The sequence below is a fragment of the Excalfactoria chinensis genome, chromosome 1, assembly GCF_039878825.1.
Source record: "Excalfactoria chinensis isolate bCotChi1 chromosome 1, bCotChi1.hap2, whole genome shotgun sequence".
NCBI lineage: Eukaryota > Metazoa > Chordata > Aves > Galliformes > Phasianidae > Excalfactoria > Excalfactoria chinensis.
This window is the reverse complement of record NC_092825.1, coordinates 3,468,170-3,489,557: the sequence shown is the minus strand read 5'-3', so window position 1 is coordinate 3,489,557 and position 21,388 is coordinate 3,468,170. Positions and strand designations below refer to the sequence as shown.

Sequence of the window (21,388 nt, the reverse complement as noted above, 5' to 3'; positions counted from 1 at the left end):
GAGATAATATAGTTCCTTTTCTTCAGCAGAAAATGAAAGACGTGTATTTTCTTGGGTTTTACTCCGGGATATAGAACACAATCTTCCCTAAATGTGCCTTTGCTCCTTGCTTGTGCATTGAATTTATCCACACTGTACAGTTTGAGATATACATGCTGCTCATCATGATGGAACCTTCCATTTTTATGACAGAGTAACTTTAAGACTTTCAGAAGTCTTTGATCCCCAAATGTTTACCTCTTGGTCTTGTATTTCTTAAAACTGATTTTGTGGGGTTTTTTTGTTGTTGTTATGATTTCTTTAGATATCTATTCTCTGAAGACAATATCTGAGTGGAAATGCGCCCTGGAAAAATCCCTTAATGATGCAGCAAATTTTCCTCTTCCAATGGAAGTATTCAAGGTAAAAAGTGTACATTTTCCTTTAGTTATTTTTATGCTTCAAAAGTAATGCCTCCTGTTTATTTCCATGGAAACTACAAGAGATGCAGAGAGCACGGTAACACTATTTGATTGAGCAAATTCTCAGCTACAGAATGCTATTTTTCAGCATAAACACCACCATTAGCTATGCATTTTTGCCAGTGGTGAGCAGCAGCCTGCATGCCATGCACAGAAAAGCTTGCACCAATGGAGATGACCCACTGTTTCACACTGTTTCATCACCCATCACCTCACTGTGCACACATCTGCTCTTTGGTCTCCATAAATGTTCAGCAAGGGTTGATGAATGTCGATGGGTACAATTTTTTTCTGCATGGTGGAGTTCAGTTCTACCTCTTTGCTTCATATGCACTTCTGTGTCAGACACCATTTTGTCAGACTGCCCCTCTGCTTCCATCTGTCACACAGTGACAAAATGGAACAGGATACGGGTTGGAAAGTTCAACCTCTGCTGCCATATTGCCAACATCCACCTCTGTTGTAGTGAGCCAGCATAATAAAACAGGAGGCATTACTTTCAGAGCAACCCTCGTACATTGCTGTCAAAGGTCACAAATGAGATGTTCATAGAAAATGAGGTTTTGTGTGGACTCTGCTCTCAGACCCGATTTCTTGCTGTCACTGTTTTATAGATAACGGAGGGGTGTGATCAACACTGGTTTCTACAACATCAGCATTTCTCCCACACCATTTCTAATGTGTTTAATTATGCAGACCTGAGTTCTCTCAACCTGTGACAGCGCAGTGTTACGATTATGAAAGTACTTGTAAACTCAGCTTTCTGTGAGCCCTGTGCTCAAATTTTCATCTGATTCTAAGCCGCAAAGCAGAGAAACCTCCTCCAGGGACCTGTAGTGAAGTAGGAGATAATTTTCTCCTGTGTCATTTTTACTTCACTCAATCTGATTTTTAATAGTTAGAAATGTGCTTCAGCCCTGAGGCGCCAGCTTTAATATCCCATCCAAATCCACACTGCTGTTAATCATGGCTGCTCCAGATAATCCAGATTTCTAGCTGTGCCCAACCTTTTTAATATTGCAGCCTTGCTGTGGTGTGCTGGAGGAGTGTGTGAGGGGACGTGTTGTAGCATAGTGCTGCCCCACTGTCTCCAATAGAGTGGACCAGGTGATAGAATAATGGAATCATTAAGATTAGAAAAAAAACACTGAGATCATCCAGTCCAGCCATCAACCTCATTCCCACCATGCCCACTAACCATGTCCCTCAGTGCCACATTTGCTTTTATCTTGACCATCTTCAGGCCCGGTGACTTCATCACCTCCCTGGGCAGCCTGCGCCAATGCCTCATCATACATTCTGAAAGGAAAGTGTTCCTAATATCCAACCTGAAATCCACCTGATAACCACCAGATCAACCACAGTGGTTACCACTGCTCCTGGTTCATCCAGTGTGGACACCTTCTAGGCTCCTTCCCATTAGCAGCATGACGTTGGGGCACCCTAAGACATCCACGGGTCTGGGAGGAGGCACTCAGCATGCCCCATTCTGGCACATCACAGCAACCTGGTGCCACCTTGTGAAAGCCCTGCTAGGCTGAGAGAAATGTGGAAAATGAATGAAAACATGCATTGGCTTTTCACACAGACAAGGGTTTGAGATGTTTCATGAAATCATAGAATTGCTCAGGTTGGAAAAGATCTTAAAGAACATTGAGTCCAACCACAACCTAACCATAGTACCCCAACTAACAACCCCCTGCTAAATCGTGACCCTGAGCACCACATCCAAATGGTTTTTAAACACACCTAGGGATGTTGACTCAACCACCTCCCTGGGGTGCCTGTTCCAGTGCTTAACAACCCTTTCTGTAAAGAAGTTTTTCCTGATATCCAACCTAAACTTACCCTGATGCAACTTGAGGCCATTTCTCCTCACCCTGTCACCTTCAGAGATAAAATAAAATCCTATGTGGTTGCAGGAGTGATTCTTATTCTCTGCCCCCCCCCCCCCTTTTTTTTTTCATACAGTGCTTCAGTCCAGAAGCTATTAAACTTCGCAGTTTCAAGATGAAATGCATGTTGTATGGGACAAGGATTAAATGGGGAATGCCTAACGTGTATATTTTATTCTCGTCTGTATGAAAGTGCAAAGAATCTTTCTAATGAGGCTCATAAAGCATCCTCTCTGTTTTTTTTTCTTTAGCTTATAAGTAACAGCTGTTTTGCAGCCTCTTCTCAGCGTGCTAGACTTATACCCACTTATTTTAATTATTGCATGACGGTCATAAATTTAAACTCAGCAAATCCCAATGGCCACACTGTGTGGTTAGAGCTTGCAAGGGTGTTCCTCTTAGCCAATGCAGTGCCTTGGGATGCTTGAATAGCCGGAAAGGAGAAATTCTGGGGGCCATACATGACGAAAAGGACAATACAGCTTCTTTATATGTGCTGTGGAAGCCAAGCACAAGGATTGCTGAGTTCAGTGTCTGGTGCTGTTTGGGCCCCTGATTCTGGTGTTGGAGAGGCTGGAGGCTGAATGAATGGGTGCTGTTTTTTTCTCCGCATTTAGAAGGAGTCAACCCCATCTTCTCTTGATCAAGGGGTAAAATACAAGAGGTTGTCTGTGCTTGTGAGCATGCCTTCATCTAATAAGGATTTATACATAAGTTAAGAAAAGGCTTTCTGTATGAGAATATGGTTGTTTGATCTTTCAAGGCAAGCCAAAATTCATACTTGGGAACTTCAGTAAGAATCCCAGAAGAGCCCAGCAAATGTTGAATCCAAAGACCTTTTTTTTTTCCCTAGCACCAGCACAGAAATAATGTCTCTACATGGTGCCAGGGGACTTGGTGCTACTATAACTGTCATGTGTTAGATGAGATATAAAACACAAGAGTTTGGCAGCTTGCAACTGTTAAAGATCTCGGTCTTCTGGAAAGCTGGAAATGTTTACTTTGGCAGACATGATAAACTGCCCAATTGATAAACTGAGCAATTAAATTCCACATTTCCCTACAGAAATCCATACAGACATCAACAGTCCCTGGAGTGAACAAACACACATTTGTTTGGCTGGATTGTGGCTTAAATTGCTGTTGTTGAGATGTATATGGTAGTGGGCAGTGTCAGGAATGCAGTGTTAAACTGGTCCCAGTTGGTAGTGCTGGAAAGTCAGGTCTGTATTTGTAGTATTATAGAATTGTTAAGGTTGGAAAAGACCTCCAGGGTCATCTAGTTCAACCATAACCTTCTGCAGTGGGAAAAGTGGCTTCTCTTATGAATTTATGAGCCCAACATTACTGTTGGTGGTGGAGCAATTTGTTTTTGGTGACATAGGGTTGGGTTCTGCCTGGGAACTCATATGCCTTGGATTAGAGCCTGTATTATCACTGCTCAGCAGCATAGCAGAGCTGAACTTTTTTGTAGTTTTCTTCAGCGGGAAAACACTTAAAATCTCTTGTGAAAACACAGCCCTGATGGTAGAATGGGCTGGGCTGGAAGGAACCTCAAAGATCATTTAGTTCCAACCCCCTGTTGCTGCAGGCAGGATTGCTGACTGCTGAATCAGGCACTATATCAGGTTGTCCAGCACCCCATCCAAGCTGTCTGAATTATCCCTCTTTGCATCGAAGGAATCCAAGTCATTAAGTCTGGGAAATACAACTAAGATCATCTTGTCCAGCTCTCAGCCCATCACCACCATGCCCACTAAATCATGGCACCGTCAATAAGACCTTATGAGCTGGTTACAGAAATCAGAGGGAAGGATGCAAGCAAGATCTTCCTTTTTTTTTCTAGTGCTATTTTACACTTGGCCATATGTTGAAAGCATTTGTAAAACACTTTAGGATCCTTTGAGAAGGAACGTGATATTCAACTGCTAGAAAATGTCACTGTTACATAGATACTAAACATAGTGTTTTGCAAACTGCACCTCCTGGAGAAAGTTTTGTTCTTTAAAAAGCTTCTTTGCAACACATCCACTATATTGTCATCCTGTTCTTCTTAGAAAACAAATTGGTTCTCAGAAAAAAGAAAAACAAGCTAATTGCAGACTGTGTTTAAGTAGTTTAGGAGCTTAAATCCTTCCAGAAAGCCACAACCCAAGGAAACCTGTCCTTTACTGTTTCTGCTCTGATTTTGGAATGTGTTAGGGAAGCTAACATTTGTCTGAATATCTGAGATAAGCGATGGACCAGAGAACACTTGAGAAAAGGACCAAATCTTTGGGTATAAATAAAGGTGGCTGGACTGTTAACCAAGGCCAGCTTTAAAGCTGTGTAACATCAGTGCCATGTAACATCAGCAGTGCCATGCTAGTGCTTCTGAGAGGAAGCCTGTCATCAGGAAACCAAACTTGAAGCACAGAATTTTTTAGCCCAAGTATTTATTTCCCCCTGAAGACACATTTGTTATTATTCTCTCTAGCTAAGGGACAACTGTTTCTCTACACTGGAACCAGCCCAGTGTGATCCTATTTCTAGATCATAGATCATAGAATCACTTAGGTTAAAAAAGACCTTCAAGATCATCAGGTCCAACCATTAACCTGACGAAGTCTCATCACTAGACTGTGGCCCTTTACTGCTGCATCACACATCTCTAGGGTTAGGTTACCATCACCTCTCCTGGCAGACAGTGCCTAATCACCCTTTCTGCAAGGAGATTCTTAACTGATATCTGATCTAAATCTCCTCTGGTACAACTCCTGACTGTGCTAACTTGGTGCATATGGATGTTTTCTGTGATCTGTAATAATACCATTAATTGATGCTAAGATAAAAAGGATGGAAGGAATCTCCTGTGGAGAATGATGGAGGGAACATCCATCAATGAGTTGAGAGCTGCCTCCTAAAATTCAGTACTGGGTGCTTTTTTGTTCCACAGTCAAGAATACAGGGATAAATGTTAAGAAGAACTTCCTCTCTCAGATATGTTTGGTTTTTTTTCCATCAGCTGAAAGGTGCTTTTAAAGTGTGAGATTAAATTGAAGTATTTATTCAAGTTTATAACGTATTTTTTTTAAAGAAAAATATAACATCTCTCAGAAGCTAATGCATTCCTTAGGTGTTTTAGTGTGTTTTCTTCCATTATTTGGTCATCTCGAGGAGTTTCAGCGTAAGGAAGAGAATCTTAAGGGCTACTTTTCTGCCCTTAAGCCTCTACCCAGACAACTCCGACCTGAATAGATGCACAGCCTTGAAATCTAACAGGGTTTTTCTGTCTTCAGCCCTTGCAGTGGATAAGGATATGCTGATACAGCTGGTTAAAGCATCCGTGCTTTTAATTTTGCATGGAAGCCAAACTCAAACATTAGCAATCCCTGGCCTCTTCATGCACTGGTGGCTTGGCTGGCCCTTGTTGTGCATGCTGTGCTTTAATAACCCATGAGTTGCCACGCAGTTAGCTGGCTGCCAGATTATTTATACTCCATCTGTTCTTCCCCATCCATAACACTCGCCAGCTCTTCTCCTTGGCTGCTTTTTACCTGGCTGGACTACATGCATGGCCTCCTGTCCCCTCCACTCTTCATCTGCCTTTTGACCCACTCCTGTCTCAGCTCATTAAAGCCATTTATCTCTGTAAATCTTAATCACCATCGTTAAGAGTATCCTGCAAAGGTCTTTACTTACATAACTGCCCTTACAACTCTTGAAAGCGGGGATGTTTCCAATACTAAAGATGGAATCCAGTGGAAAGACTATATGGGAAACGTCTTCACTTCTTTACAGCTCCCTCCTGATTCTGGGCATTGCAGAGTGGGTGAAGCAAAGCAATCCAAGTGGGTAAATGAAGTTAATCCAGAGACCCAGTCTTCTGTGATGCCTAAGGATCTCACTATGAATGTTAGGTCGGGAAGAGGAATGCCTGAGGGAGTTCAAGCAAAGCAGATGGGCTGAGTAGGAACCAGCTCCCTCACTCTGCTGTATTCCATATCCCTCTGGCTGCATGTTTAGCGTGTGTGGTTTTCTTTCTCCATTACATGCAAGCTCTGTATGAGATAGTTCATACTTGAAGTATCACAGAATCATAGAGAGGACCTTATTTACTTCTGCCCTGATGCAGTAGTCAGGGTTGCCACCCAATGGACAGATTGCCCATCGATTTTTTGGTAATGAAATGCTACTGAGGGCAGAATCTGTCCAGGCATGTCTCTGTGAAGACTCAGTCCCTCATCACAACTAAGGTAGTTGTTCAGAAATGTGAGTAGAGGCACTGATGGCTCCATTTTGAACACTTGGATTAGTGTTCCCACTTGCGAAACGAGAGCAATGCATATGACACAGCAAGGATTCACTAGCAGACACTTGTGGAATGGTGTGGCAATCCCAGATACTGTAATTCTGCTGTGAGATATTAAAAACAAAATAATCTGTTTTGCCTCTGCAACCCATGCTTCCACCAACCAGGCAAATCAAAGCCTGCGCTGTGTAGGAGGGGATCTTTGCCCCGGTGCCATCTGCAGCAGGCTGAGCCATACGAAGAAGGTGTATTCAGATTTAGACTGGCTACTCTGCAATGTTGCTGTTTCTATGGCAACTATTTTTATTCAACAAGAGAAGCTTAAAATCTGTAGGGCTAAATTTGATCCTAGGCAGAAGCGTGTGCAGTGTTTAAGGGGCTCTTCGGTATGTGCAGTTAATAGCTGGCTGCCATGCTCATTGCTTCAGGGTCTCAAGGACTTTCAAAGCCTCCTTCCCAGCACCTTTGCCATTTCATCCCACCCCACGTCTCTACATTTTGGTCTCCTTGTGTGACTGCACTCAGGTTTTGCTCACAGATTTACTCGCTTTGTGTCTTACAGGGGGAATTTCTCTGTCCCTGCAGAATGTGTCTTCAGGGAAAATGGCACAGTGTTTAGCAAGGAGAGCTGATGAATTGCAACAAGTCTGATTCGTCTGCAAATAATGCAGAGGATTGCAGTTGGGAGGGCTTTTTTTTCTCCTTTTTCCCCCCCCCTCAATTAAAAACTAAATGCCAGATTCCCGTAGAGGCAGTTTAACCACCACTATTATTGTGCTTGTGACTGGTTACCACATAAGAGCTTTGTGATTAAAATTAGGCTATCAGAAGCAGCCAGTGTCTTGGAGAATTAGGGAAAGCACTGGAGGAAGCAATTTCTTTCAAAACAAAAACGGAACTAAACAATTTGTTTCCAGTCATACCAGATGGAACCTACTTCTTCTCTGTCTGTAGTAGGACAAGCCAGGAGAGATGTGATTGAAGGCAACAGCATTTCATGCGTTTGCATCTGGAGAGGATTAAAGGAGGCTCAGGTCAATCGTTTATTAATTGCTGTTAATGGTCAGCCTCTTAACTTTGCTACTTCTCGGACTTAGTTCTGAGTTTTGTACAAAGTCAGAGTCACATAAGAGGTGTGAATGAACTATCCTGAACCAAAAGAACTCTGAGTTCTGGGGTATTTGAAAACCAGGGCTCAAATTAGAGCTTTTTCTTCTTATCTATACACTATGTGTGCTTTTGGGCTTAAAATGAGATGACTCCAGTTTTGTATATTGAGGAGAGTGGGCTAAGACTGAGCATTTCAAAACCTGGAAGAGATGCCCTCGTTTGGATTTGTAGACACAGCTGGAGCAGCCGGTCCATTGCATGGCTGCCCTAAATGCCACGGGCAAAAGCCATTTAAGTTAACTTAGTTAGGTCCCAGTGCTATCTGCATTGCCCAGTGGAGTGTGAAAAGACTTGAGCAAAAGGGCAGATGACTACGATGATTTTGCAGTTATATCTTTCTGAGTTCAAGACCAAGTGCTTAGTGGAAGTTGGTGGTTTTTTAAAGATTTAACTGTGTCACCCACACCTGTGCATTCTCAAAGCCTGGCTACATCCTTAAGTCTAAGACAGCAAGAGTGAGGCTGACTGTAATTGCTTCTTGGGATTTGTAGTGAGAGTTGTGACAGCCCTGGCTTTGCCTGTGGGTTTGGGATGTAAGTGGCAGCCGTTCATTCAGTAGAGGGTTCTGCAGTTTTCCACTCATTACTTGTAAGCACCCTTGTGGGCTGTAATCCATCATGTTAAAGGTTCTGACCCTTTGAATGAGTCAGCATGGTTCTTGTACTACGTTAATTTGCTGTACGTCCCTCGGTATGATTTTCACTTTGCTGTAAGGGATTTCTCAGCATCAGACTGGTTTCCTTGGCTGCTCTTCAGCAGTGAGGGCTGGGAGGTTATTTCCATTGCCCACATGGAGCTTGTGAACCCTGTGAGGCAGGCTCACTGCTGGTGTAAAGGTGTGTGACTGTGGAGCTGCTCCTGGGAATGAGCTGTAGAACCATTCAGGTTGGAAAAGACCACTAGGATCATCTAGTACAACTGTCAACCCATCCCCACATGCCAACTAGCCATGTCTCTCAGTGCCACATCTACCCTTCTCTTGAATGCCTCCGGGGACAGTGACTCCATGACCTCCCCAGACAGCCTGTGCCAATGCCTCACCGCTCCTTCTGAGAAGAAATTCTTCCTAATAAAAATTAGGAAATTTTATTAATTTAGGAAATTAGGAAATTTAGGAAAAATTAGGAAATTTTATTATTAAAAATATTAGGAAAATAAGAAATTCTTCAACCTGAACCATTCCTGGTGCAACCTGAGGCCATTCCCTCTTGTTTTGTCACTGTTACCTGGGAGCACATCTCCACAACCCCCGTTCATTTTGTTCTAGAGAACAATAAGGTCTCTCCTAAGCCTCCTCTTCTCCTGACAGAACAATCCCACGAACACTTCCCATAAGACTTGTGCTCCAGACCATTCACAGCTTCATTGCCCTTCTCTGGACACATCCCAGTGCCTCAATATTTTCTTGTAGCAAATGGCCCAAAACCAAATGCAGTACTCGAGGTGCAGATCCACCAGAAGCCAGCCAGCAGGAGCAGAGATCCACCACACACAAAGCCATAAAATACCCCCAGATGACTGTACAACTCCATTTGAAAGCAAATTAAAACTTGCTGGAAATAAATGGCTGGTGACATCCTCGTAAGCGGCTTTGAACACTGTGTGCAACATGGAAGGGTTGGTTTCTGCCACCCAACAGCATTTCAGGTGATGCTTTTGCTGTGCTGCAGGTTCTGGAGGGAGCGAGGGGAAAGCTTCACCCCTTCAGACCTCATCTTGCAGCTGCTTTTATTTAACAGGCGTCTTTCCTGTCAGTGTGAATAACTGGAGACGAGTGCAGTTCATTATCCGGTGTATCACTTTGAGTCTAATACTAATTAAAAGCTTTGCCTTTGCTTCTGTAGGCCCTATTCTTAGGAATTATGTAAATTAATTAGAATTTTGAAGAGGAGCATATGCCAAATCCTCAGCAATTCCCTGCTGGCTGAGGAGAACGGCATTAGGATCCTTTTTTTTCCCCCCCTCATCTTGCAGCTGCAAAAATCTGAGGCTCTTAAGGTAAATTTTAATGCTTCTCTTTTACAAATATGTGAAAGAGATCAAATATCCAGACCCTGACCATTTGCCATGGCGGTACAATATCAAGGCTTTTTCTCCGTGAAAGCTTTTCCATCTCAAAAGTGACATTTAACACAGACGAGCTTTTTTACTTCCACAGCCCTTCTCCAAACAAAAGTATGTTCCTGACTCAAAGAGACTTTTCTCCCTCAAAAGGGAGACGTACCTAAGATCCCATGGGTTCTCTGCGGGAATTTACTTTTGCTATTAATTTAACAAGAAAGATGTTTACATGGTAAGCTGAGTGGGAAGAGAGATTTGATCCTGAGATACATGGACAAAAGGTGATAGGCTTGTTAATTGTCATTAGTGTTACTATTTTTCCTACTTGGTTATTTTTTGCCTTTGAAAAAAGCCATAGTAAAACAGGAGCCTAGCCAAAGAAGCCATCACAAATAAAAATGAAAAGTAATGGCGTTTTTAGTATTTTGAACTCAATCAACAGATCACGTACAGAGTTGATGAAACTACTTGCGTGTTTAAGGATAAACATGATTAAGTACTTTGGTAGATCTGGGCTTATTATGTATAGAAGCCGTATGCGAGCGTGAATTGAATCCTGGATCTTTTGATGGGAAGATGCTTCAGTGGAAGCTTGCTTCCAGATGTATGGTTTGCAAAGCCGCTTCTTCTTTACCTCAGCCCAAGGATTGAGAGATGTTGGGTGTGGATCCTTGTGTAGGGAAGGAAATATCCCTACAGTCCAGGTGCTGTCTGCCTTTGGAGGTTGCAAGTTCAGCACTGGTGGGATCTGATTTTTGCAGCCATCATTTTTTCCTAGTAGTAAAGATGGCAATTTTGATAACCTTTCTCTAATGCAGTACTTACACTGAGCAGCTTCAGTGTACAAGGAGCCAAATTCTCTTCCCTGAATCAGCCTCTTATTCAACAAAACGTTGTGAAACTGCCAGAAATTGGCCTCCTGGCTTTTGGGATTTTGGTGATGTGGAAGTAATTGCCAGCAATTGGAAGTACAGCTGATGCTACACTGCAGGACACCTGAACTCTGAATGTTCCTTCCTCAGGCATCAGTTCATCGTGGTATTTTGGCCCATTATTGCTAAGCCTTCCTCAGTTTCCCCATTGGAATATACTTCCCTTGCTGTGAAACTGAAGTCATTATGAAATGTTTTTTGACTGCTTTTTGGTTCTCACATAAAAGACACGGTAATGTTGCGAAGACAGGTAAGGTGAAAACAACTATTCCTTTAGCTTTGATTGGAGCTTGTAAAAATCCTTATCTCTAATGGCACCAGGAATGTAAGATCCCAAAATAGAAGTCATTAAGTCTGCCAGTGAGAACAGTTCTTAGGAAGGAAAGTGCAATGACATACAACTTCAGATCAATAGAAAATCATTTTAGAACAAGAATGCAACATGTAGCAATGAATGTAGATGGGAATGACATTGCTAGCCACTTATTAGATACTAAGCTTTCTGCTTTTTTTGGAGTTCAGAGTGTGTGTGTGTGTTCTAAATATAACAGCTCTTCATTTTCTGGTTGTGTTGGGTAATGCACAGATCGTTTAGCCAACGCACATTGGTTCAATGTAAAATATAGTTGTTACTTCGGAATGAGGTTGCTAGCCTATATGCATATGAGACCGGGAGATGAGGATGGAGTCATTTGATAGATGTAACGTGTTTGTGGTGAGGGAGTTGAACCTGTGTTGTTTCTGAGGTTAGGTGCTGCATCCTGCTGATGCCCCAAGGTTATTGTGTGTAGACAGGTTTGATCCTGGATGAAGGTGTTGTGGCAGGTGTGTACTTGGACACAGCCATGTATTTTTGTACAGACAGATTCTCTCATTGCTCACCTTATGGGTTCAAGTTCATTGTCCTGGGCCTTATTCCACCTTTGTTCTCGCAGTTGGAAAGAAGACCTTTCCATCTTATGGTACATGAGAGCCAGTCCCGGTTTTTATTTGATGCTGTACATAAACCCAACATCCATAAGGATGAATTGGGGGCAATTAAGTCTGCTTCCACCCACAGGAGGTACAGGAGAATGCAGTTGGAGAGACTGGACAATCTGCTAATCAGCTGAGTGACAAATCCACCTGAACATCTTTCTAATAGATCTTCCAATGTGTGGAGCCTTCCTTGATGGCTGGTGCTGACACACCACCTATCCCTCTTCCCTGTTCTTTCCCTTAGGACCATGCTGATTTGAGAAACCACTTTTTCACTGTGGGGATGAAGCTGGAGGCGGTGAATATGAGGGAGCCGTTTCATATCTGTCCTGCATCAGTGACTAAGGTAGGGTCCCAAAGAAAAGAATGAGGGCTGAAAAGATGCTTAAAAGCCTCCTGAAAGATTTCCAGCATGTTCAGGAAAATAACAATGAATGTTCCCTTCTTCATCAATTGTTTCTGTTGTACAAGCATCGCTGTATGTGCACTTATAACTGGGTAACTTACATGCACTCATCCTATAAGGATGAACGTGTCAATCTGCCAGTTTCATGCAGATAAAGGGAATCTCATTTATCCCTGTCTTCTTTCCATGCCTGCATGTTTTTTCTGCACATCTCTGATTCTATCTGAAATGAAATAACTGGTTGGAGGGGGTACTTGTGTATCTTACCCACACCCTCAAAAGCAAAAGAAGGGAAGGCCATAGGGTCTCCAGCATTACTTCCAGTCCTTGCCCAGCTGTAAGCACACTGTGTGACTTTAAGCTGTGGTGCTTTCCCTTGCCTCAGTTTACCCATCTATTTCTTGATGGCTTTGGTAGAAACACGGGTGTGAAGTGTTAGATGAGAGTGGGTTGTTTCAGTTGCTCTTTGGTTCCAGTTTGTTTAAGCTTTGTATGGTTGCAGGTGTTACAGCAAATTTAACATCAGATTTATTTATTTTTTCTTCTTTTCCATCTTTTAGGTTTTTAACAATCATTATTTGCAAGTGACCATTGATGACTTGAGACCTGAACCCAGCAAAATCTCAATGCTTTGCCATGCGGATTCCTTAGGGATCTTGCCAATACAGTGGTGCCTTAAAAATGGAGTCAGTCTCACACCGCCCAAGGGTTTGTATTACTTCTCAATGGTTTGCAGCTTTTTTACTGCCTTTAAAACCATTCTGCTCTTTGCTGCAGAGCATCACGCTAAGCATCTCCAGCCAGAGCATCTTTGTTGAGCCACCGAGGCTCATAGCAGCCTGTGAACATCTCTGCAAATGTATTGCTGATGGATTAATGTCTGTCTGAAGCAAACTGAACTGAAGCATAGGAAATTCCTGTAAAACACATCTCGGTGATGCTTTGTGTGTGCAGACTGCTAAAGGAGCATTAAGAGCCATATTATGTTTGAGACAAACCAGGCAGCTTCGCTTATAGCATCCCCATTGGTACGGTGCTGAGCTGCAGAGAACACAGAAATCTAAGTGTCTCCTGGATTCAGGTTGTGCCTCACCAGTTTGCTCACAGCTGCCCACCCAAGCACAGCCATTTTTACTTAGCCTGCCTCAAAAAAAAATCCCAGATGAGGGCAAATTGAGAGCAGTACTCAGGTCAGAGCCAGGAGGAACAGCCTCCAACCGTGCTATTTCCCATCTCCGTAGCAGTGTGGTTAATTAACTGCAATTTCAGACAACCACCTGCGGTGCATTAGCAATGTTTCTTTACTTGCAAACTGTGTCGGCTCTCTGGAATGTTAAATGTTTTTTTTATTCTGGTGAGGGTGTCGAACTTTTGCCAAGAAATGACATTGCTTGAGAAAAGAAATGCTTCACAAAAGTATCCTCTGAAGCGGTGGACATTCATATTTGTCTTCGTTTTGGATAAGAAATATGCTGCTGCCGGTCCCAAGGAAGCGAAGAGCTATTCCCTGCCAGATTTAAAGGCCTCTTATATATATAAATGTATATGGATATGTATAAATATATATATGCATATATTTGTATATATATATCCAGCACTCATAGTTTGAAATTCCCACCAAAGTCTGGGGGCCCTGTGCATGCAGCTGCATATGGTGCCTCTGTGATTAATCTGTTGCTTTTACTGAAAGAAATGTACTCTGTGGATGTTTATCTTCCTCTCCCTTAAATCCAGGTGTAAAGATTGTGACTGCGTAAGTTCTCAGTGGCCAACATTTTGTTTTTTTCCAACATGAGTTCCCATGCAGCTTCTCCCAGGTCACCTTATTAACTCAAATAGACCATAGACCAGACATCGCTCTATAAAGGGTCGTGGCTTTATAGTTTCCACTCCATACTGATACAAAACCTGTTTTATGGGCCAAGAACATGCAAGCTCTCTTTAAATGCCTGCGTATTTAGAAGTGTCTGTAGTATCTTTCCACCTGTCATTACATTTTCAACTTGGCCTGGAAAGGCTAAGCAGTGGGTAGGTATCTGGTGTGATATGCAGTGCCTGTGGTCCACCTTGGCTCCTCAGAAGGTGCAAGAAGTCTTTGCTTTCTGCTCTCAGATCAGAAATCATGGAGAGAAGCTATTAAAAGGGGTATAAATCAAGTAGCAGATAGGTGCACAAAATATATTGTGCTTTTTCTAGAGTATGTGAGGGCTGCATGCCTAAAACTGCATCTTCGGATCTTTTGGGTCAAAAATACTCCTTCAGCAGCAAACATGCACTTTGAGTCATTCAAGTGTGGTTAGACATTGGAATGCTGTCTGAAAAAAAACAACCAGCAAGCAAAAAAAAAGCACACCAAAAATGAAGATGGAAAAGGAAATGCATCCAGAACCACACTGAGGCCTTACTCTGAGAAGAGCAACATCAGACTGGGATAAAGAAGCAGTCGGGGCTGACAGGAGAGGGCTGCAACGTGTCTGTGAGTGGGTCCAGGAAGGAGGAGGGAATTCCCCCATTTCCAATCAAAACTGCTCTGAGGTGTCCAGATTTGCTCCTTTTTCTTATTGTATGGATTTGGCCATTTTCCATGACGGTATTGACAATATTTAGTGCTGCAAACACAGCTTTCCCTTTTGAAAGGCAAGAAGTTCCCATGGAGAGTCAGATGACAGGGGAAAAACACATAAGTCCTTTTTGTCTTTGTGGATAGAGTCTTTGCTGTGTTCTAGTTGGGTTTTTTTTGGAGGGAGTTAAATAATGATTGACAGGAAGGTTGACTGATTTGATGATTAATTGATGGTATTTCATCAGAACAGCACTGCAAATTGGGATATTTGGGTTCAGAGTCCTTTATTTCTTCAGTACCTGTTCCTTTGCCTTTTTGCCCATCAGGCCTTTGTTGAAACCAAACATGCAGTAGATGAGTCATGAACAGGAGGTGCAAACATTTGCTGCTAGAAACAGAGAGCAGTATTTTCCTGCCTGGTGCCAAAAATGAATACCCATTTACTGCTGCCGTATAAACATTGAACAAGCACTGTTTATATTTATTGGGGTTGGGTTTATAGACCACTTCCCTTCGTAGTAGTAGCCGTTGTTCCTTTTCATTAACTATTAAGAGAGGGGAAAATTACCACAGTAGCATTCTTAAATACAAGACTTACTAAAGAAATGCCATTTCTGAAACCTTCAGCGCATTTCTGTTGTTATATTTGCTTCTGATTAAACTGTTGGTTTAAACAGCTCTTCAGTGCTGAGGGTCAGGAAAGCTGACACAATGAGGTTGCGTGTATTTGGGGAGCAGTGGGTAATTCACAGAACCATCATAGAATGGCCTGGGTTGAAAAGGATCACAGTGATTGTCCAGTTCCAACCCCCTGTTATGTGCAGGGTCACCAACCACCAGACCAGGCTGCCCAGAGCCACATCCAGCCTGGCCTTGAATGCCTCCAGGGATGGGGCATCTACAACCTCCTTGGGCAACCTGTTCCAGTGCATCACCACCCTCTGTGTAAAAACTTTATCCTAATATTTAATCTAAATCTCCTCTGTTTTAGTTTAAAACCATTCCCCCTTACCCCCCACCCTCATAAACAGTCATGTAGATTTGTGCAGGCTTTGACCATTATTACTAGGGTTTGAGCTTTAGAGAATAACAACATGTGAATATCATGTGATAGTGAGAACATCTATTTAGTTCTCATCATGTGGCTCCATGATAAGGTACATACATGGCCAGGCTTGGTTAAGGGCTATTCTTGAGTATGGATTTCTTTGAGCAACCTTTGTCAGGCTTCTGAAGTTCTGGTAAACTGCATTGCTGCCTTCCCAGGCTCTGTTCCTGCTGGCCGCACACTTGGAATAGTGCAGGGCCAAGCCGGCAGCTGGTTTTGTGGTGACACGTGAGTCAGATTTTCATACCTCATTGAAATGTGCCTTTTCCACCCACTCTGCCAAGATTTTGCATAGCTCTCAATTAAGATTAAGCTGTCCATGAGGGGTTTACATCAGAGACCTGAGTACGTACAGTGTATGGGCAGGGTTTAGGGTCCCTGTGAGCAGTGTACTCTGGCAGCTGGGATGTGCCTTGGTTTGTTTAATGCAGATGACTGCATTAAACTGGCTGCCTCCATCTGAGCCCATTACCATAGCTGCCTCCAGAGTCAATGAAGAACAAGTGGGACTTGCAGAGAAATTCTGCTCCTTCTGAAGGAGGATGTACAAATCACCTTTAGATCTTTCTCCTTCTCCATCAACTCTTCAGGAATTCAGCTCAAGGCATCTACGCTGCAGACACCTGCGTGCAAATCAGATGGATTCCCTTCTGATGCGATGTGCACTTCACCTCCTGTTTTCCATTTCATTTTCTGAAGTCTGAAAGTATCTGGCAAAGAAATAACTAGAGAGGATAAAAAAAAAAAGAGACGGAGAAGAAACAAGAAGACAGTACTGTTGCAAAAATCAGTTGCTAATTTATGTAGAAAAATTCAAGGTATTTTCATGTAAAGATTCAGTTATGGCCCTTTGTCACTTCTCCGCGCACGTTTGTTTCTAGCTTTGCAGACAGTACTGTGTTTTATTACTACGTGTTCATGCCCTGTAGAGACATTTTAGGACCCTCCTGTCTCACTCATTTTTGTGTCGGATGTGCAGTTCTTAAGAGTAGAAGCTCTTTTTATACTTGCATCTTAGCAGGATGCTTCACGTTCAAAACGTTTTCTCCCTTTTTTGGATCTTTTTTGGGTGATGGGGCAGGTGATTCCACTCAGTGCTCCGGTCCTTTCTTGCCTACCAAAAAAAAATAATTCACAGTTTTCACTGTCACAAATGATTAATTCCCATCTCATCTTGACTGTCCCTTTTTGACTGCCAATGAAAAAGACATTAAGGGATGTTCTGTAAGATTGAGTCCAGTCTGAGATATCAGGCAGGGAGATTAAGGGGAGAATTTGTCCTTTAGATGACTCCTGAAACTTTCTAGTGAGAGTAGTTCTGCAATAATGTTATTTCAGCATCATCCCAGGGCTCTGGACAGGGAATAGCACTCATTGCTACGAAGCACTGTGAAATCCTAAAAACCAGATTAAAATCAGTCATGCAATGAAACCAACCAACCAGCCAACTAAAACCCTCTGCCCCGAGTTTATTGCTAGGTAAGAAATATAGAGGAGTAGAGGCTTGGAGCTCTGTGATAGGACTGTTTGAGAGCCCCCCACCCAATCAATCACTGCCTTTTCTATTTTTCCTTAGAACGAAAGGCTGAAAACCTGATTGAATCACTGAATCATTAAGGTTGGAAAAAGGCCTCTAAGGTCATCTTGACCAACTACCACCAGTATTGCCTGCTAAACCATGTTCCTAAGTACCATGTCTTTTCTGAAGCCTTTAGGAACTGGGAATTCTGTGTTCATTTTCCTGCTCTGCTCCAGATTTCTATATGACCTCATGTAACATGCTTACTACAGTGGGATTCACCTCATGTTCTCTGAGCTATTGGAAAGTCATTTATGCGGAGTACAGCTGTATCAATGAAAAGAGAGAGGAGTTTATCTCATGGTATAAGAGAAGGGATGGATTGGCTTCTCAGTGTGCCAGTTCTCTTCCTGTTGACCTGCAGTCCCAGTTTTTAGGTGCGTAAAGAAAGGAGAGAGAGGTCCATGAATCCACCAGGAAAACTGGGACAGTGGCACTTCTTGGTAATTAAAGGTTTATTAAAGCCTGAGAGATGCTCACTAGAAAGGGAAAATGAGGAACACATCTGTGTTTTATTACTTTATAGTGAAGATCTGGAGATTTCAAAGGGAAATGCAGAAGTTGTGTGAGTGAATGCTGGAGAAGTGGCAGCAGTGGTGACCTTGCGTGCTGGCACTGCACATAGTACTCAATGGGATGGGATGCTGAGACATCAGTGGTTGTCTGCTTGGGGCCCGTTTGCACTCTCCCTGTGACGATAGCTGATGACACTTTGTTTTGTTGTCCTGCAGGTTACTCTGGCCAGGACTTTGACTGGGCAGATTACCAGAAGCAGTGTGGAGCGGAGGCAGCACCTCACCTGTGCTTTAGAAACGTAAGCTCTTCTTTTTTGCCTTTGCTCCTGTCAGACCTGATTGCTTGCACTGAAAAGCTACAAGCCTTTGGGAGCTTCCCCCAGACCAGCAAGAGTTTGTTTTAGGAAGGAAGCCAGAAAAGTGTTTCAGATTTCTCTCTCTGAAATAGAAAAAATATTATCTTACTCTTTACCTTACCAAAATTTCTTGCTCTCTCTCTCTCTCTCTCTCCCTGGTTTTGTACAGCAATTAACACAGGAACACTGACCATTAGAATAATTGTTTAAAAAAAAACTATAAACTGGGTTAAAAAACATAATTAGTTGATGTTCTGCCTTGCCAGTATCCTGGTGCTCATCTTCATGCTCCTATCAGCTGAGTCAAATCAAGTATCAGCTGAGTCAAATTGAGATGGGATCATCATTTTCAACCATAAAGGTTGGAAAAGTCCTCTAAGATCAGTCCAACTGCACACCTACCACCAATATTGCCCACTAGACCACATCCCTAAGTATAACATCACCATATTTCTTGAACACCTCCAGGGACAGTTATTCCCCTGCCAGCTCATTCTGGTGCCCAGCCACTATTTGGGAGAAGAGTTTTTTTCCTAATATCCAAACTGAGATCTCATGAAGAACTAAAACATTGAAAATTCGGTGGCATCTAAAGTGAGTGCAGGAGGATTTGCAGCATAAGGCAGTGTTGTGAATTGTGGGAGTAGGTTCCTTGGGGAGCTGCATACCCCTTCAGTACTACTCATTAGTCACAAAACTGAATTACAGTGTATTCAGAAAAAGCAGAAAGAAGACAATCCAACAAGACACCAGCTGTGTTTCTGCATGTTTTCTTGGAGGTGTCAAATGCCTTTCCTCATCCACAGCAGCCCAAAGGCAGCCTGGTCTGGAGTAAACCATTGATGCTGAATTGGTGGATTTGAACACTTCTAGCAGATGGGTTCAGAAGATTGGTACCATTAACAGAGTTTCACCCAAATCAAAGCTCAGATTCCTTTACCCCGTTTATTGTGCCTTTCTATGCAAAACCCTCTGGGACTTCAGGCTGAGATTGCTGAAAATCCAGAAGGAAGTTAAGCAGTGCTGCATTGTTTCTATGCAATGGAACAATTGCTGCATTTCTTCCTTGTGCAAGCACGCTGTATTTCCTTCTTTTTGTCAAGTAATGGATCTCAGTGCTGGCAGCCTTGAAAACAGACTCTGCATAATATTCTCCAAAGATTAAGTCAGGTCTAAGTGCTGTTTATTTTAAGGAAACATTAATCAGGTGAACATGTGTCTGTTTTTCTTTCAACGTTGATAGCAATGTTCTCTGCAGAGAGCTGTAATCTTCCTGTTGTCCCTGGCAGGTTGGTCCATTTGTTTCATGCCTATAAGCAGCTCTGGTTGAAACCTCTTTGCAGGCACTTCTTCCACCTACTGCAGCCAGACGTGGTACTGGAAGTGGATATGCTGTAGCTATTTCCCTAGGGGGGATGTTTAACAAGGAGAGTCAGTTATGAAATGGATTGACACGAACAAATGCTTAGTAAAATAAACTCCCAGCTAACTGTTTTGTCATTGATTCTGTATAAATTAGCCTCCAGCAATGAACTGCACTGAAAAGAGCCCGTGCGATGATAAATGATGTTTCTTTGTTAGGCAGTATAGCAAGCATTTAAACAAACTCACCCTGCTTTTCTGTAGTGCTGGCCAGCTGCATTTTTTACTGCAAGATGAAGACTGGGACAGTCCAAGCAATGCTTGAGCTTAAGGGAGGAGAGGGGGGTCACTGGAAGGGATAGAAGTTAATGAAAAGTAGCTTGTGAGACCTCAGATTGAAGCAGGTTCCCAGGGCATTTTGTCTTACAGCATTGATACGTAAATGGTTGGAACTGCAGCTTCTCTGGCTGCTGAAATCTTGATCCATTGAGGGCTGTTGCATTCTTGTAAGATCATGACTTCACCTTTTAATCGTTTTATTTCATATTTGGAGAGATGTCCACTCGGGAACCACAGCGATGTCTAACCTGATTTTGCCTTTGTTGAAGAAGAGGGGGAGGACAGTGGGGACCTCAGATAACCCATGGAAGACTTTCTTTGGTGCTATATATTTAAGCATACAGACTTAGTGCTATGGCAGTAAGCATGGCTGGCACCATCTGCAATCACCAACCTCCTGCATTGCTTCCTGATTTGTCATCATCCCTGACTTTCCATGTGTGTGATCAGGGCATCTCCATTTTGAACCTGGATGCCTTTGGGTTCTTCACTTAGAGTGAAAAGCAAAGCTTGCTGAAGTTATTCTTCTCAGCAGTCTGTTTAAATCTATGTTTCATTGTTGGCCCTTGGCTCTTTCAGACATCCTTCAGTCGTGGTTTTACAAAGAGCATGAAGCTGGAGGCAGTGAACCCAAGGAACCCCGCAGAGATATGTGTTGCTTCTATCACCTCAGTTAAAGGACGGTTAATGTGGCTTCACCTTGAAGGTATGTGCTACAAATGCTTCTTGTGTTTTGTGTAGTTTACTCAAACCTTCTCAACTCTGTCCTTCATCCTCTGTCCAGTGTTGCTTCCTCTGGCCTTACCCATTTACACATATAGACTAATGATTGTTTTTGAGAATTGACATCCCCAAATCCCTCCAGGAGAGGATCAAAGACCTTCCACCCTCCCATCCAATGTGAATGTTATCAGGGATTTCTGTTGATTGTATAAATCTCATTTAAGTAATGATGAATCTCTGTCCTGCTTTGTTAATGTGACCGAGACTTCCGTTCACATTTCCAATACACTCTTGTGGGATCATAGAATCAGAAGATCCCAAGCTGGAACTGACCCATAAGACTGATTGAGTCCAACTCCCAGCTCCACACAGGATCACCCAAATATCTGACCATAAGGAGATGTTCTGTTCTCTCGCAGCTTCCTTCCATCCTTTCACTCATTTTTGTCACCTGGTTCCTTAAAACTTCATCGACATTTACTGCTCCTTACCAAAGCCATTTCCTGCTCGCATCCTTCCACATTCTCTCTTCTGCAGAGAGTAACTCTGTATTACAGAGTATAGAAAGTGCACAGGGATCTTTCTTAGTATTGTTTCAAGAACAGTGTTATTTCTAAAGAGTTGAAAGCCATTCTAATTAAAGTGTTCA

At 42.7% G+C, this 21,388-nt stretch overlaps 1 protein-coding gene across 2 annotated transcripts in view; it reads left to right on the top strand.

Annotated features, from left to right (window-relative positions):
• Nucleotides 1-21,388, top strand: part of SFMBT2 (Scm like with four mbt domains 2) — a 107,866-nt gene that overhangs the window by 52,507 nt on the left and 33,971 nt on the right. For both annotated transcript variants that reach the window (XM_072334370.1, XM_072334379.1), the window contains 5 exons: nt 305-402; nt 12,033-12,134; nt 12,755-12,902; nt 18,176-18,258; nt 20,596-20,722. In XM_072334370.1, the coding sequence (XP_072190471.1) occupies nt 305-402; nt 12,033-12,134; nt 12,755-12,902; nt 18,176-18,258; nt 20,596-20,722 (558 nt within the window). The remainder of the gene's footprint in view (nt 1-304; nt 403-12,032; nt 12,135-12,754; nt 12,903-18,175; nt 18,259-20,595; nt 20,723-21,388) is intronic.